At 39.4% G+C, this 16,290-nt stretch overlaps 2 protein-coding genes across 2 annotated transcripts; both read left to right on the top strand.

The window, feature by feature from the left end:
- Window positions 1–3,592: 3,592 nt before the first annotated feature.
- On the top strand, window positions 3,593–4,543 carry LOC123949395 (olfactory receptor 52A5-like). The gene has a single exon (XM_046016823.1). The coding sequence runs from the start codon at window positions 3,593–3,595 to the stop codon at window positions 4,541–4,543; it is 951 nt and encodes a 316-aa protein (XP_045872779.1).
- An 8,054-nt stretch (window positions 4,544–12,597) lies between these two features.
- On the top strand, window positions 12,598–13,612 carry LOC123948746 (olfactory receptor 52A5-like). Its single transcript, XM_046015906.1, has 2 exons — window positions 12,598–13,512; window positions 13,577–13,612. Exons 1-2 carry the CDS (start codon window positions 12,598–12,600, stop codon window positions 13,610–13,612), a joined length of 951 nt encoding a protein of 316 aa, XP_045871862.1.
- The last annotated feature ends 2,678 nt before the right edge of the window (window positions 13,613–16,290 follow it).

Below are 16,290 nucleotides of genomic sequence, written 5' to 3'. Positions count from 1 at the left end.
ACTGACAGAAGGAAAAATTGGGAGAATGGTTATAGATTCTCAGTGTGGGTGAGGAAGGTTATTTTGATTCTTCCTGAAGGTATCTTGATGTTTTTGTTAAGGGACTCAACTTTCCTAAGTTACAGGGGGATTAGAAACTGGTTTGCTTATAGGGGTAGCATTGATTGGGGAAAGGGGATTACCTTGAAGTTTAACTCTATATGTATATTAGAAAATAAAAATTAAAAAAGAATAAACTAGACTAAACTAAGTTAAAATTAAAAAGAATTAAAAAAATAGAAAAACAAAAGAAAAACTCGGGTATATGTATCAAAAAGTTCAGGTTAGAAGGTTATTAAAGAATTTGATGTACTGGACATCTCAGTGTGATGGTAAATAGGTTAAAAATTATCTGTATGTATAAAAAAAAAAGAACCAGAATATTGGTAAAGCGTTAAAAATAAAACTTGTATTTATGAAGTAGTGGTGATTGTTCTCTTGTAGTCTTTTTTTTTTTTCTTCCTTCCTGGTTGGTTTTCTGGGGGAGGGGCCTGCCACGTGGGTTTTCAGACAATGATGTTCCCTGAGTTAGGTCCTCCTGCTCCCCTCAAGGGGGTGAGCTCTTTTTTTTTTCAGGAAACTGTTTTTTTTCAGCCTTTTGTTCTCTGGGGGTTTTTATGTTCTTTCATCTGCTTTCTCTTGCCTTGACAGCTTTTGATGGTTTTTGGAGGTTTAGAGGAGAGCAAACAGCACCCCAACCTCCCTCTCAGAGAGAAGCCTCAGACTGTTTTGCAAAAGCTGCTGGCAGAGTCAGTTCTGAGTCACTGTCCCTGGGGATGAAGGAGCTCCTCCTTGTACCCAAAACCAGGGCCGCGGTGGCTGTCTAGGCAGCTCCAGACCGCCAGAGAGGTTCCGAGCAGAGATCGCACACTGAGATTTTCCCGCTGTCCTGGGCTGGGGATGTCTGGTTTTTCCAGCTGCCAGAGCTCCAGGCTAGCGCCTATGAGCACCTATCCCAAGGGAGGGTGTGGGACGCGCGTGTTTCAGGATTGCCCTCTTGCCAGGCTCCCAGCCCCTCAAGGGAGCCAGACCCCACTCGTTCTCGGGCGCGCTGGCATTCAAGCGCACTTGGGGCTCAGGGACAGGGACCTGATTTCTCCGCCGCACTCTCTCTGGCTCCGCGTCAGGGGAGGCTGTCCTGGGTCCGGGGACTTAGGTCCCTGACCCTAACTGCCCAGGTTCCCACTATTACCCCCCCCCCCCCCGCGATCCTTTGCTGTTTGTTTTTTGAGTGCTTTCAACCAGACTCCAAGTTAATGCTGGTCCCCAGAGGCAGAGCACTCTCGTGTTGGGGTGTTACTTTGCGATAGGTCACCTCTGGTGGCTCCCTCCCCCTTTTGTTTATCTTCTGCTATCAGTCGGATGTTCCCAGTCTGCTTTACCTGCCACTGGAGTCTTCTGCTCCTGTAGAGATCCAGACGTGTATAATTCTGATCTCAGGCTGATTTCATGGGTGGTCGGAGTTCTTTGATCAGCTCACTTTAGGGTACAGGTTGAAATGGTGCCTCCTCCTACTTCCCCGCCATCTTGACTCCCCGAAAAAACTCTTTCTTGAAGAAAATATAAATGTCAGTTTTAAGGAATTACCAGGCAAGAAAATTCTCAAGGGCTTTGAAAATGATAAGACAAATGCACTCATGAAAGACCCTGATGATTATAATTTAATATGTTAGATTGAGCAGCAAAGGACAGAGACTAAGAAACATAAAAGTATAAGTAAAGAAAACATTAAATTTCACAGAGTGTTATTGTTTTACAAATGCTTAAGAATAAGTGCATACTCAGCCTTAAGGATTGAAAAATGATTACTGATGGGAAGAGAGAAGAGCAGAGAGCCCAGATTGGCATTTCAAATACATACAAGAGATGTGCAAAAAGCAGGGCACAGTAGGAATGGTCTCTGATAGAAACTGCCACAGAAGACAGCCACGAATTAAAAAGAATTGATTAATTTTCACAGAGGAGAAGCAGGAAAAGTTGCACCATGCATGATTAGGTTTTGGAAAAAACATAGAAACTTTGACAAAATAGGTTGAAAACACTCTGAATGGAGGAGAGAGGGATCAGACTGGGAAGAAGCTTTGCTGAGAAGACAGGCTGATGAGCTGCAAAACTGAAAAATACTCTGTCTCCTGAAAGAAAAAAACTTGTCTTCTGATTATGGTCAGCAGAATCAGTCAGTAGCACCATAGCTGCTGACAGCCTAGTTGGAGTCTAGTTCTCGAAATGCCTATACTCTGCATTAAATAATTTTTTTGAGGTCCAATTAGCAGGTCACCAAAAAAAAAAAAAAAAAAAAAAAAAGTATGTGATGAACGGAAAACACAAGATAAAGGGAAATTCTTTGTTCTATTACTCACGGAATAGGAAAAACCGTCCTATCCATTTAACTTTTGTCACTGAAAGTGATGAAAGCATGTTGAAACATTGACCTGTTGGTTGTTCTTACAATGACTTTCTGAAAAGAGAAAATTTGAAAGGATTCATTGAAAAGAAGCAATAAGATGGACAATATTCCATTGCCCGTCTTCTTTATACATTCACTTGTTGGGCACTGAGGTTTTTTCCATATCTTGGCTATTGTGCATAGTGTTGCAATGAATAAGGGATTGGATATTTTTCTTCAACATTCCTTTTTTCCTGTCCTTTGAATATATATATATATATATATATATATATATATATATATATATAAAATCAGAGGTGGAATTGCTGGGTTATGTGTAGATTGTTTTTAAGTTTTTGGTGCACTTCCACATTGCTTTTCTTAGTGGCTGGCAAACATACATCCCCACTAACTAGGTACAGTGGTTCCCTCTTCTCCACTTCCTCTGCAACATTTGTTATCTCTGAATGATGACAGCCATTGGAATGGAACTGAGCTGATATTTCTGTGGTTTTCATTTGCATTTCTGTGATGATTAGTTTATTCATGCAGGAGGAAGAAAACAATCCTGCCATTTGTGACCAAATGGTGAACTCTGAGTGCATTATGATCTGTGAGAAGAGTCAGACAGAGAAATTCCAGCACTGTATGCTATCATTATATGTGGAATGTTCAAAAAGCCAGATAAGCAAAAATTAAAAATAAAAATTATGTGTAACAGGGGGTGAAGGACAAGAAAAGAGAGGAGTTATTTTATTAGCAGATAAATAAGTTCTGAAGATCTAAGGCACAGGATAGTGATGGCAAACAGAAATCATGTATTAAAAACATCAAACTTACCAAGAGACTAGATCTTCATTTTTCCAAGCATGAGAAAGAAAACATAACAAAGCAATGTGATAGAGTGTTGGCTAACACTACAATGGAACTCAAAGTGCAATATGCAAATGTATCAGATCAAAAGGCCATGCACCTTAGGCTTAGAAGATTTCATGTCACTTATCTTTCACGTATATATAGGATCGAGAGGTGAAATATGCATTACTTGACTAAAGTATACTTTGTTAAAATAAAGTATTTTTTTCTTATTTTTTATTCTTGTAGTCTTGATGAGGAATAGAAGATGAAACAGCAACACCACTACTTGATTCTACAGAACAAATCATCATGTTCATACCTAATGGTTCTGTCTTCATGCCCCCTGTCTTGACACTCACTGGCATTCCTGGACTGGAGTCAGTGCAGCATTGGATTGGGATTCCATTCTGTGTCATGTATTTCATCGCTGTGATTGGGAATTCCCTAATTTTGGGTCTAATCAAATATGAGCACAGCCTCCATAAGCCCATGTACATATTTTTGGCCATGCTGGGGGCCACGGACATTGCACTGAGCACCTGCATTCTTCCCAAAATGTTAGGCATCTTCTGGTTCCACTTGCCAGAGATTTCCTTTGCAGTCTGCCTTTTCCAAATGTGGCTTATTCACTCATTCCAGGCAGTTGAATCAGGCATCCTACTAGCAATGGCCCTAGATCGATACGTGGCCATCTGTGACCCCTTGAGACATAATACCATCCTCTCCCAGCAACTTTTGATTCACATTGCAGTTGGGGTCATACTCAGGGCTGCTATTCTTGTAGCACCATCCATTGTGCTCATCAAATGTCGTCTTAAACTCTACCGAACCACAGTGATCTCCCACACTTATTGTGAGCACATGGCCATCGTGAAGCTGGCCATTGAAGATGTCCGCATCAACAAGATATATGGTCTCTTTGTTGCCTTCAGTATCTTAGGGTTTGACATAATCTTCATCACCTTGTCTTACATTCAAATCTTTATCACTGTGTTTCAGTTGCCCCAGAAGGAGGCACGATTCAAGGCCTTTAATACCTGCATTGCGCACATCTGTGTCTTCTTACAGTTCTACCTCCTTGCCTTCTTCTCCTTCTTCACACATAGGTTTGGTGCTCACATACCACCATATGTTCATATCCTCTTATCAAACCTCTACCTGTTAGTCCCTCCTTTCCTCAACCCTATAGTCTATGGCGTGAAGACCAAACAAATTCGTGACCATGTCCTGAAAATATTTTTCTCCAAAAAACCATCTTGATCATTATTGGCTCCTTCCACAGACATTTTAGATTAAGTCAAGCAGGAACATCATATGGTGAAAAATTAATATCTTCCACAAACATCTAAGTTCAAAAAGTATTTAATATTAGTAGCTTATCATTGAGTGAGGTATTTGTTTAGCAACTATGAAATAGTCAAGAACAATGGTTTGTTCTTCATATAAGAAATAAATTCTCTTATGGCCTGAATTTAAAATTTTCTTTTTCCTGTGTATTTTTCCTATCAGTTTAAATATAGGGGTTTCTCTCTGGCAACACTTTGACCTACATAGAAACAAAATTACAGAAAATAGGACAATTCCAGGTTCTTCCAAGGACCATATCATAAATGAATATTCTCAAATTGGTAACCCAGGCCATAGCTATGTTTCTAGCTGTGTCTCATTTTATCATTTCTTTTCTTTTTTTTAAGATTGTATTTATTTGGCAGAGAGAGACACAGTGAGGAAGGGAACACAGGCAGGGGGAGTGGGAGAAGGAGAATAGGAAGCCAGTTGTAGGGCTCAAACCCAGGACCTTGGGATCATGACCTGAGCCAAAGGCAGATGTTTAACAACTGAATTACCCAGGCACCCTCTATCTCATTTTCTAGTATTTGCTTTTGTATCTATATTTTGACACATTTGGGATCATTTACCTGTTTCTCTATACTGTCTAAAATATTGGTAAATACAAAAATAATGTAAAACCAATGATAATGATATGAGCAATACCAAGTAGATATGGACGTAGAGTATAAACAGTGATGATGATGCATAGGAAAAAATGTACTAAAAATATTTCAAAAAAGCATATTCACTAACATGCTTTCTTTTGTTTTTGTTTTCTACTTTTATTTTAAAGATATTTGTCACGGCCCATGTGACAAATTGACCAGGAATACGAGGGTAAGAGGATGGTGAAAAGAAATCAAAGAGACAAAGAGATGGGGGCAGGAGGAGCACTGGGGATGATTTCCACCAAATGCCGAGTTTATTCAGGGCAGCGAGGCATTATATAGCCAACAATAACTACTTTTAACTGATTACAAAAGAATTTACTACATGCACAAAAAAACCTCCAGACTTCCCCATTATCTACTTCTCACGGTCTAAATGCAGACTCTCCAAGCCAGCTTACCAGCTGCACTGACTCCAAAGTAACTCAAAACATACAAGAAGTAACAACAAACCTGAGAGTGATTCATAAGCTGTGCTGGAACAGCAAGGACCAGTTATGAATTTACGACCCCAACCAAATTGCTCTCATCTAACAAGTAAACGTGGGAAATCACGTGGGCGAGCGCACAACACATAGCACAGACCCTTTCTCAGTGCTACTCAACTTTTCTATCCTAAACCTTTTGTTAGGCTATTCAGACTTTAAAGAGACACAAGTCAGGGCCTGGTTTGGTCCTCATCTCAAGCCTTATCGAGGCCTCCCACAGATATTTATTTATTTATTTATTTTACTATTTCCAATTAGCTAACGCATAATACATTATTAGATTTTGATGAAGTGTTCAACAATTCATTAGTTGTATATAACACCCAGTGTTCACGGCCGCACATGCCCTCCTTAATACCCATCACCTTGTTATACCATCTCTCCATTGACCTCCCTTCAAATAATCCATTCAATGAATGGGCAGAAGACATGAACAGACACTTCTCGAAGAAGACAAACAAATGGCTAACAGACACATGAAAAAATGTTCAACATCATTAGCCATTAGGGAAATACAAATCAAAACCACAATGAGATACCACCTTATACTAGTTAGTATGGCTAAAATTAACAAGACAGGAAACAACAAGGATTGGCTAGGATGTGGAAAAGGGGAACACTTTTACACTGTTGGAGGAATGCAAGCTGGTACAGACACTCTGGAAAACACTATGGAGTTTTCTCAAGATGTTAAAAATAGAACTACCCTAAGACCCAGGAACTGCACTACCAGCTATTTACCCCAAAGATACAGATGTGTGAAAATAAGGGGCAGTTGCACCCAGTGTTCATAGCAGCAATGTCCACAATAACCAGACTGTGGAAGGAGCCAAGATGTCCTTCAGCAGATGAAAGGATAAGAAAGAGGTGGATCATATATACAATGGAATATTATTCAACCATCAGAAAGGATAAATACTCACCATTTATATCAACATGGATGGAACGGGAGGGGATTAGACAAAGTGGAATAAGTCACTCAGAAAAAGGCAATTATCATAGGATTTCACAAATATGTGGAACATAAGGAATCATGCAGAGGACCACAGAGAAAGGGAATGAAAGTGAACGGGAAGAAATCAGAGAGGGAAACAAACCATGAAAAATCATCTTTTTTTTAACAGTTTATTGAAATATGATTCACATATAATAAACTAGCACATACATAAAGTATAAAATGTGATTAATTTTGGCATCTACACACCTATGGATCCATTACAACAGTTAAGATAATGAACTGAAGCACCACTCCTAAAAGTTTCCAATGCTCCTTTTTGACCAAGTCCTACTGAACCTCCTTATATCCCTGGCTGGTCCGTGAAAACCATCGATCTACTTTCTGTCACTAGGGAGTAGTTTGTATTCTCAAGAATTTTACAAATTTGACTTATGCAGTGTAAATCTTTTCTGGTCTCTTCTTTTACTCACTGATATACTTTTTTTTCAAGAATAAATATGTGATCAGTACTTACATAGAAACAGTACTTCTATAGACACACATATAAATGATTTTATCTAATTTGAGTTCACCCAAATGTGAAAGTTGAAGTTCCAGAAATTAACACATAGAAATGTAATTTCCCTAGTAACTGTCTATGCAAGTATCTTGAGTATAAAACCTGTATCTTATTTATACTCGATTCTGCAATACATGGGGCAATCTATGCCTGAGATTTCTTAGAACCTCTGTAAAAATGACTTTGGATAATGAACACCTCAGACATTTTCTTGCTTTCAACAGGGGTATTCCAAAGGAACCAGTCTGAAGTCTTGAGGTAGTATGCAACATCAGTATAGAGAATATTTGCATAGAAAGGAGTTTATTCCCATATTAGTAAGATAAACAAAGATTATGCCATGAATGATCATTATGGAATCCTGAAATAAAGTATGAGGGAAACACAAAACTGGCAGAGGACAGACTGACTCTAAAACAGTGATTTCTTCACTCTTTGCTGTTCCTCTGCCCATGTCCCTTCACCTCTGGCAGGATGCTTCAACAATAGCTATCTGGATTAATTTTCTTCATTCAAGCTTCAAGTGAACCAATAAGATGCTTACTGAAAAGAAATGAACACACAGAGAGAAACACAGGGATCTCATATGTTGGATTTAGACATAGTAAGAGGGAAAAAAAAAACAAGAAAACATACTATTACAGAAAATGGAGGGGATGATAGCATTCAAACGGCAAAAGTGGAGAATTTTTTTGGGAAACAAAGTCTTATTGAATAAAATAAATTACTCTGAGTCAGAAGATTTTGGTGCTTAGTAAAATTCATGTGAACATGAAGTATGTAATGTAAGAAACGGCAAATACCATGATAGAAGGAAGAAGACATATTTGTGGATATTAGATAAGGAAAAAAGATGTTTAAAAAGATAATGAACATTTAATTAATTCATTTGAAGTCCGTATTAGGGGATTCAATATTTCAGGAAGTTGTGGCTACCGTTGTGTATCCAGAGTACTTGATGACATTATCTCTCCAATGGAATAAAATGGCAAATGTATGAATTTTTAGAGACTATAGCCAAAATATAAAGAATGGAGATAACTGTGTGATATTTCTGAATAGGAAATCAAAACTAACAGTATATGAAGGTAGCATTGCTATGATTTGGACCCGTGTACAAATGTTGAATGAAGGCATGACGTGGGCATCCAGGCATATCTTTCAATCTAATGGAAACTTTTTGATTTTACAGTTTTAAATATATTAGCTGGGTTTCTCGTGGATACATTTCATCAGTTTAACAAGTTCTCATTACTCCTACTTTTCTGAGGCTTTTATTTAAATGCATATTGAATATTTTCATATGTTTTCTCTGTAGTTATTGAAATGTTCACAAGACTTTATTATTTTGATTATTTTATTACTTTGGTTACACTGATTGACTTTCTTTCCATTATTTACCAAATATTTAATTGTCACATATAATTATAAAAACAAACATAGCATGCATATACTGAAATCAGAGAAAGGCAGCTGGTTGTTGACCAATTCAAAATCCAGCAGACTAGGAAAACAGAGAAAGGCTGAGGGGAGTCCTGCTCAACTCCCTAGAGCATCAGTTGGTGTGTGTCTGGCAAGGGAGAGTGGCAGTGAGCACCAGAGGTCACTTTGGAAGTCAATTAAGAGCATCTGTTGTGGGGTGCCTGAATGGCTGAATCAGTAAAGCCTTTGGTTCAGGTTATGACCCCAGGTTCCTGGGATGTAACCCCACATCGGGCACCTTGCTCAACGGGACCCTGCTTCTCCACTTCCTGCCATCCTCATCCTTTTCCTCTTCTCTCTCTCTCTCTCTCTGTGTCAAATAAATAAACAAAAGGTTTTAAAAAGGAAAAAGAGTGTCTGTTGCTTTATTCTCATTTTACCACTGATGGAAATGAGGCTCTGGAGAGGTACAATAAATATCCAGAAGCACAAACAGCCCAAGTTTGAGTCCTGACTAGGGAGGGGCAGAGCTATTTCCTTCCAAAAGTTTGGCTCCTTCCCACCAGGAGCTGTTAAAATGACCTCACAGCATTGTGGAATGTATATTCTGCCTGTGGCATTTCGTCGCTCTCAGATCGCCAGTGGAATGTCCACACCCGCTAGTGCATTAACTGGTGCCAGTAGCATTGGCATTTGACCAGGACTTGAGAATGCTGTACCTTAGTTATATCAAATCTACTTTTGCTACCCCTAGAGATGGTTTTTCAGAGCACAATATCATCCCTCCTGTTTCCTTGATGAACAAACTGCAGCTGGTCTACTGAGAGAATTTCCATGTGAAACACAAGGGCCTGGTCCAAGAGATTTCAATCCACACATGGATCTGTTTGGTATTTTGCATGCCCTTTTTTGTCTCCTTTCCAGGTCAGAGTTGTTCCATGCTGCAGATTCATGAACATAGCAACTTTTCAAGGTATAAAGAAGACCTGCCCGCAAAGTCATGCTGTATGTACAGTCACTGAAGAGCTGCTTCACTCCCACCTCTGAGGTCCCATTTAACTGAGTGTTGCAGCTAATTAGATGCAGAGTCCAGGGTAATAGGCAATCACATGGACCAGCTAATGGGTGGAGGAAATGTCTCTGTGGCATATGCGCTGTCTATGATGCAAGGAATGAGGGACTTATTCCAAAAGACCTGCGCTCTTAAGAGCAGGAAGAGATGGCCTTAAGTTAAAGGCAGACAAACAAATAGCATAGCCTGGGAATCAGACAGATGGACAAGAGAGCTGACTATGCAATAGGCTCCCTCCCACTTCCAAAATTCCTCCCCACAACCTGCAAACATCCTCTTCCCTGGGTTCATGGTACTGTATCTGGAAATCCTTTGAATCTCCATGGGATGGCCAAGAGTATGTAAGTGAGATAAGTGAGAAGAGGCTCCCATTTGTTTTATTTCCAATTTCCTCTCCTTAAAACGCATAGGTAAAGTTGGCTACATTGCTCAGGCAAGACATGGAGTCCCACATTACGCATTCCCCATTTTGTGTTCCATTTCTCCATTATATAAGTGAGAAAGAGGAATCCCAATCTGTGGTAGTGTGGTAGTGTGGTAGTGTGAACCGTGCTGTTTGACCAAGAGAACATACTTCAACACTGTCAGCTCCTGGATGCATTTCAAGTCTCCTGGGAATTGAGTAAGATGTTCCTCCTGAGAAATGGTGGTTGGTCCTCTGGCTCTAACCGTCCTTCTTTTCCACAGGGAGTAAAATATGTCTCAAGATTTGCAAGAAACTAATCAAGTTTGGTCATCAGGGGAAATTATATTAGAAAACACAGATATTCCACCGCTGGGACCAGCAAAGAGCAACCTTCTCTTGCTCTAGTCAATTCCCACCACTGCTTCCAGATACTAAGTAAGTGAGTAGCTGGTTAACTGGGCATGAAATTCAGTGTGTTGAGGGATGAACACAAGTAGGGTCAGTGAATGTAGATTCCAGAAGCAAGCATAGAAATCATAGAAAGAAAGAGTACAAATAACTTTTTGATAGAGTCTGACTTTGAAGTTGTAGGAGCTACAGTTCAGCAGCAGTCATGATAGACTGGAGGATCTGCTTTAGAACATTGGGAAGTTAAGGAAGTTAGCAGCATGCCACCAGAGAAGGTGGGCAGAAGTGCAGCTATTTTCCTTGAAGGAGAGCAGATCATGGGTAACTTGAATCTTGTGCTATTATAACTGAAGATGTGTAACTCAAAAAGGGGAGAGTGCCTGCATGGAATGTGTTTCTTCCCCAGGAGGAGGTCTTTCTGAGAGTGAGGGTTGCATAGCAGACAGGCAGGGCAGGCTTGCAAAGGCCTCAGCACACATACAGTGGGCTGCCAGGAATGCTGCTGGGGGTGGATGATGGGGGAGAATAATCTCCACGGCATCCCAAATTTAAAATTTCTGAGTAGGAACTAGGGTTGTTGGGGTCCAGGGAAAAACCTCAGATTAATATTTGGAGGGAATGACCTGATTTATGGGCAAATGTTTCAAAATGCTTAAGGAAACAACACTCTTAAGATGTATGGATCAGCTTCATTTAGAGTCAGACAGCTACTCACTTAGGCAATCTCTCTACACTCACTTCAAAAAAATTACCCTTGCATAATCTTGTCAGCGTCTTAATGGAACTAGGGTTAGTTGCTGGTATGCAGTTGTTGGAGAGTGTGAAGTGCATTCGGCAGCAGCCTGCGTATTGCAATGAGAATTCTGTCTTGGAGGCTTCTCTTCCTGTCTCTGCTGACTCCCCAGGCACTTCCACCTGACCGTACCTATGTGTTTGGCAACTATCCTCCATGGAATCACTTGGATAATTCTCAAAGAGGCCCACTCCCTCACATTTTTCTTGTGTCAGCTTCTGGGGAAGATAAGAATTAGAACTTTCTAGTTCCTTCAGCACTATGCAGCCCCAACGTCTACACAAGAATCATCTCTGCCAACCCTGGGCTCCCAAACTCATTCCATGACCTCCCCCAACATCACCTCAGCCTCTTTCTCATGTCTGTCCTGGTGAGACACCCACGGTTTCTCTTTTACACCAGCTATGCTTTAACCCTTTTGATTTTATTTAATATTGTCAGACTGGCCCTCCTGTATGATATGTGGAAAACAGAGCATGAGGAGCTGTTGGTGCTTCTCTAACAGAAGAATTCCTTTTTAACACTAGTGTCTTGCATCAGAATTGCCATTCAAAATTATGCCCCTGTCATTGCATGGAGTCAGAGTGCCACAGCTATAGCATATTTGGAAATTTCTTGGTGATCAGGAAGTTCAAGGTGAGGAGAGTCATTAGGACCCCATTAATGGAGTCTCAACCCTAGAAAGGGAACTTCAATCGATTCTTTGTCAAAGAAGTGTTTGTATGTTCTACAGAAATAAGTAGTTTTTCTGACGTGACTGGAGAATTAAAAAGAGAGAGAAAACAAACAAACAAAAAAGTCAGGCTCAAAGTAGAGAATTTTCATATTTCTCTGTCTACAGTATCATTCCAACATCTTTCTCTCTTATTCCCATGACCAGGTTGAAAGGACGAGAAGATGGATTGGTGGAGGAAGGACACCACCACTCAGCAGCCTGATCATGATATCCTTATCATAAGCATGGTGTCCAAATACCCAGTTGTCTTGTGGTGGATATCACTGAACAGGGGTGGATTTTTTACTAAATTGTATACTGTGAACCTTTCCATTGACATTTTCTAACTAATGAAAACTAAGCTGATAAAGTCTGTCCTCCGACTTTTGTCAATCAGTAATTGTATGACTGGATGAGAATAGGATATATTAGAATACATAGAATCACAGTGAGGCAATATATGCCCCTTTTCTATAAAGGCCTCTGAACTGCCATGCCTGTTACAAATGGCACCATGTTCATGCCCTCTGTGTTGACCTTCATTGGGATCCCCGGTTTGGAGACTATACAGTGTTGGATAGGCATTCCATTCTGTGCTATGTACATCATTGCTTTGGCGGGAAATTCTCTGCTTTTGATCATCATCAAAGCTGAACCCAGCCTCCATGAGCCTATGTATATCTTTCTGGCCATGCTGGGAGCTACAGACATTGCACTTAGCACCAGCATTGTCCCTAAGATGCTTGGAATTTTTTGGTTTCACTTGCCAGAGATCTATTTTGATGTTTGTCTCTTTCAGATGTGGCTCGTCCACACATTTCAGGGTATCGAATCAGGGGTCCTCCTGGCTATGGCTCTGGACCGCTATGTAGCAATCTGTTATCCTCTGAGACATGCTGCCATATTCAACCGACAACTAGTCACGCACATTGCAGTTGGAGTGACACTGCGGCCTGCCATCCTGGTCATCCCATGCCTATTGCTCATAAAGTGTCGCCTGAAATTTTACCGAACCAAGTTAATATCCCACACTTACTGTGAACACATGGCCCTCGTGAAGCTTGCCACTGAAGATGTTTCCATCAACAAATTCTATGGTCTCCTTGGAGCCTTTATTGTTGGTGGCCTGGACTTCATTCTGATCAGCCTCTCCTATGTACAAATATTTATCACTGTCTTCCACCTGCCCCAGAAAGAGGCACGTCTGAAGGCATTTAATACCTGTGTTCCCCACATATGTGTCTTCTTCCAGTTCTATCTCCTGGCTTTTTTTTCCTTTTTCACCCATAGATCTGGATCATATATTCCATCATATATACATATCACCTTATCCAACCTTTATCTACTGGTTCCACCTTTCTTCAACCCCCTTGTCTATGGGGTGAAGACCAAACACATCAAAGATAAGGTAGTAAAAATGTTTCGTTCTAAAGACCAGGGCTGATATTTGATGGAAATACATCCCCTTACAGATTTCATGGCTCATCTATTGTTCCTATGTGTTGTGAAAATCCAGTTAATATTTTGGGATATTGTCCTACTTCATGAATGAATGAATGAATGAATGAATGGTTGTATTAAATAATCCCACAGGATATTGAGTTTATGTTAGAAGTCAGTTATTAGAAATTGAGGAAATAGAAGAACAGATAAGACACTGAAATATTAAATGGTGCCTATAAGAAAAGCCAGAATACATGACTTCTTTAGCACTTGATCCTGTTTGGGGCAGAATAGACAAATTGAGATCATTTTGTAGATTTTAGTGGAAAGTAATACTTAACACTGATTGGTTTATACTTAGAGCACTATATCAACCTCCTTTATATAATATACAAGTTGAAACACATTTTTTTCCAACTATTCTAAAATCTTCCTACTGTTTTCTTTTCCCTTAAAAATTCATCCCTTGAATATATCTTTGTTAAATATAGTTGGAACCATGTCTGATATAAAGATCTATAAATATCTCCTTGTTCTCAAATCTTATCTCTACTAAGTAATTCATGTTAAATCAATTTGCTTCTTCTCTTAACCTAAAATATATTTGCTCCACAAATCTGGGACTAAGGCATATAATGCCATGCTAATCTTTTTATTCTTCTTCAGTGTTCATTTAATTTCTTTATTTGTATAAAAAGCAATTTGAAAAAAGCTCTGGTATTTGATCTTTGTTGGTGGGGGGGTGTAAGGGTAAGTTTTAGACTTCTTGTAAACAGCATTATGCTTAACTTCTGTTCAAATTTTTCCTGATTCAACCAATAAAAACCCTTTTATCTAAGAAACCTGGTCAGAAATTCCGGTAGCAAGATTCTCGCTATGTTGGTTTTCCAAAGTATGTTTTACTTTTTCATACAAAGCTAAGTACATTTTGTTATGCATTAAGGTGATTATATACCAATGATAATATTTCATAAAGAATGTGTATTTTGCAAGACCAACAAGAGTGAGGACAAATAGTCAAATATTTGTCAAGAATATTTGATGCAAAAAGCAGATTTCAGTTTTGTAGGGAGAAAAATATTGTGGAAGTTGGTTACATGCATGAGTTCTGAGGTCAAAATGTGCTTGGTTCAAAACATTATTTTGCCGCTTATGAACTACATGTGTTGAGATGCAACTGATTGTCATAAATTCAGCTACTAAACTATCAACAAGGAAGAATAACAGGAGTTTCATTGGTAACTAGAGACTGGGTGGTCACGGTGTAACAAAATGAAAGAATTTATGTAAGGTCCTTCCCATGGAGTGTGGTAGCTGGTGAGTATTCAGGAGGGTTTATTGCAGTAATCATGGTCATCACCATCATCATTTTCATTGTGAAAATCCGCATCACTCCTATTGTGCTTGAGCTGAAATGCCAAACCACTACTTTTCAGTTTAGTCATACCACACTAAAGTCAATTTTAAAAATACAAATTAAAGCTTTATGTATGACCCAGGCTGTGGTCCTTTTCATTCACCTGTACTTGTTGACTGAAGTGTTATTATATCTCTATCTCTATCCATATTCACATAGCTGTGTGTGCATAGTCAAGTTTGTTAATTTTAGGTGATTTTAAATTTCTATCATTCGATTTCTTCGCTTGTACTTTCAGCTTTAAATACAAGTATGTGTGCAAATGTTCCATTATGAATGTGGATTACTCTATGTCTCCTGTTCCAGCTGCTGACTTCTTTGAATTTTGCATTTTTGAGCTCTAGGTAGTGAGATACTTCCTTTATTGAGTGCATGAAGATCTAAAGTTGAGGGATCTTGCTTGTTGATTGACTTTTATATCACTGTGAAACCCTTCTTCTCTATTCTCAGAAAATCTCAGGTTGGGGTGCCTGGGTGGCTCAGTGGATTGGGCCGCTGCCTTCGGCTCAAGTCATGATCTCAGGGTCCTGGGATCGAGCCCCGCATCGGGCTCTCTGCTCTGCAGGGAGCCTGCTTCCTCCTCTCTTTCTCTGCCTGCCTCTCTGCCTACTTATGATCTCTCTCTCTATCAAATAAATAAATAAAATCTTTAAAAAATAAAAAATAGAAAATCTCGGGTTTGTTATTTTCTACTAACCTTTATTTTAGCTCAGTATTCCTGTCTTCTCCTCTGTAATTCTGCATTCCTGAATTATTAGGTTTAGCTCTTGTGCTTCAGAATTTTCTAATGTCCATCTGGTTCATTCTATCTCTTTCTCTCTTTATTTTAAGTTTTAGTATATTCTATTTTTCCCCAGCTCTTTCTTTTATAAAAATTAAAAAATTCCTTTGTCATCCATCCCTCTGTTTCCTTGAACACATCAAGCATGGCTACTTTAAAATCCCTGATTGCTATTTACAATAAATACACACGTGGGTGGCTCTGTTTCTTCTGTTTTCATCTTGTTTCTGAACTCATGTTCTTGTCTCTTGCTGTGCCTACTAATTTCTTATTGGGTGTTAGACATTCTATATGAAAATTATGAAGGCCAGATGAAGTTATATTATCCTCCAGTGATAATTCAGCCATTGCTCTGTGATAAACTCCATATAGGACTTTTACCTTGATCTGATCAAAATATGACTGAGTTGAAGCTTATTCTACCACTTTATTGGCCAGTGGCACTTTTGCATCTAAGGCTTAACCTGCTCAGGCTTTCAACTGTGAGAAAGGATACAATCTACAGTGTGGGCTATACTCTTTGTCAAGAAAAAAAAAAAAAAAAG

The sequence above is a fragment of the Meles meles genome, chromosome 8 (genome assembly GCF_922984935.1).
Source record: "Meles meles chromosome 8, mMelMel3.1 paternal haplotype, whole genome shotgun sequence".
Classification (NCBI taxonomy): Eukaryota; Metazoa; Chordata; class Mammalia; order Carnivora; family Mustelidae; genus Meles; species Meles meles.
The sequence above is the reverse complement of the archived record's forward strand: the minus strand, read 5'-3'. Positions and strand labels throughout refer to the sequence as shown.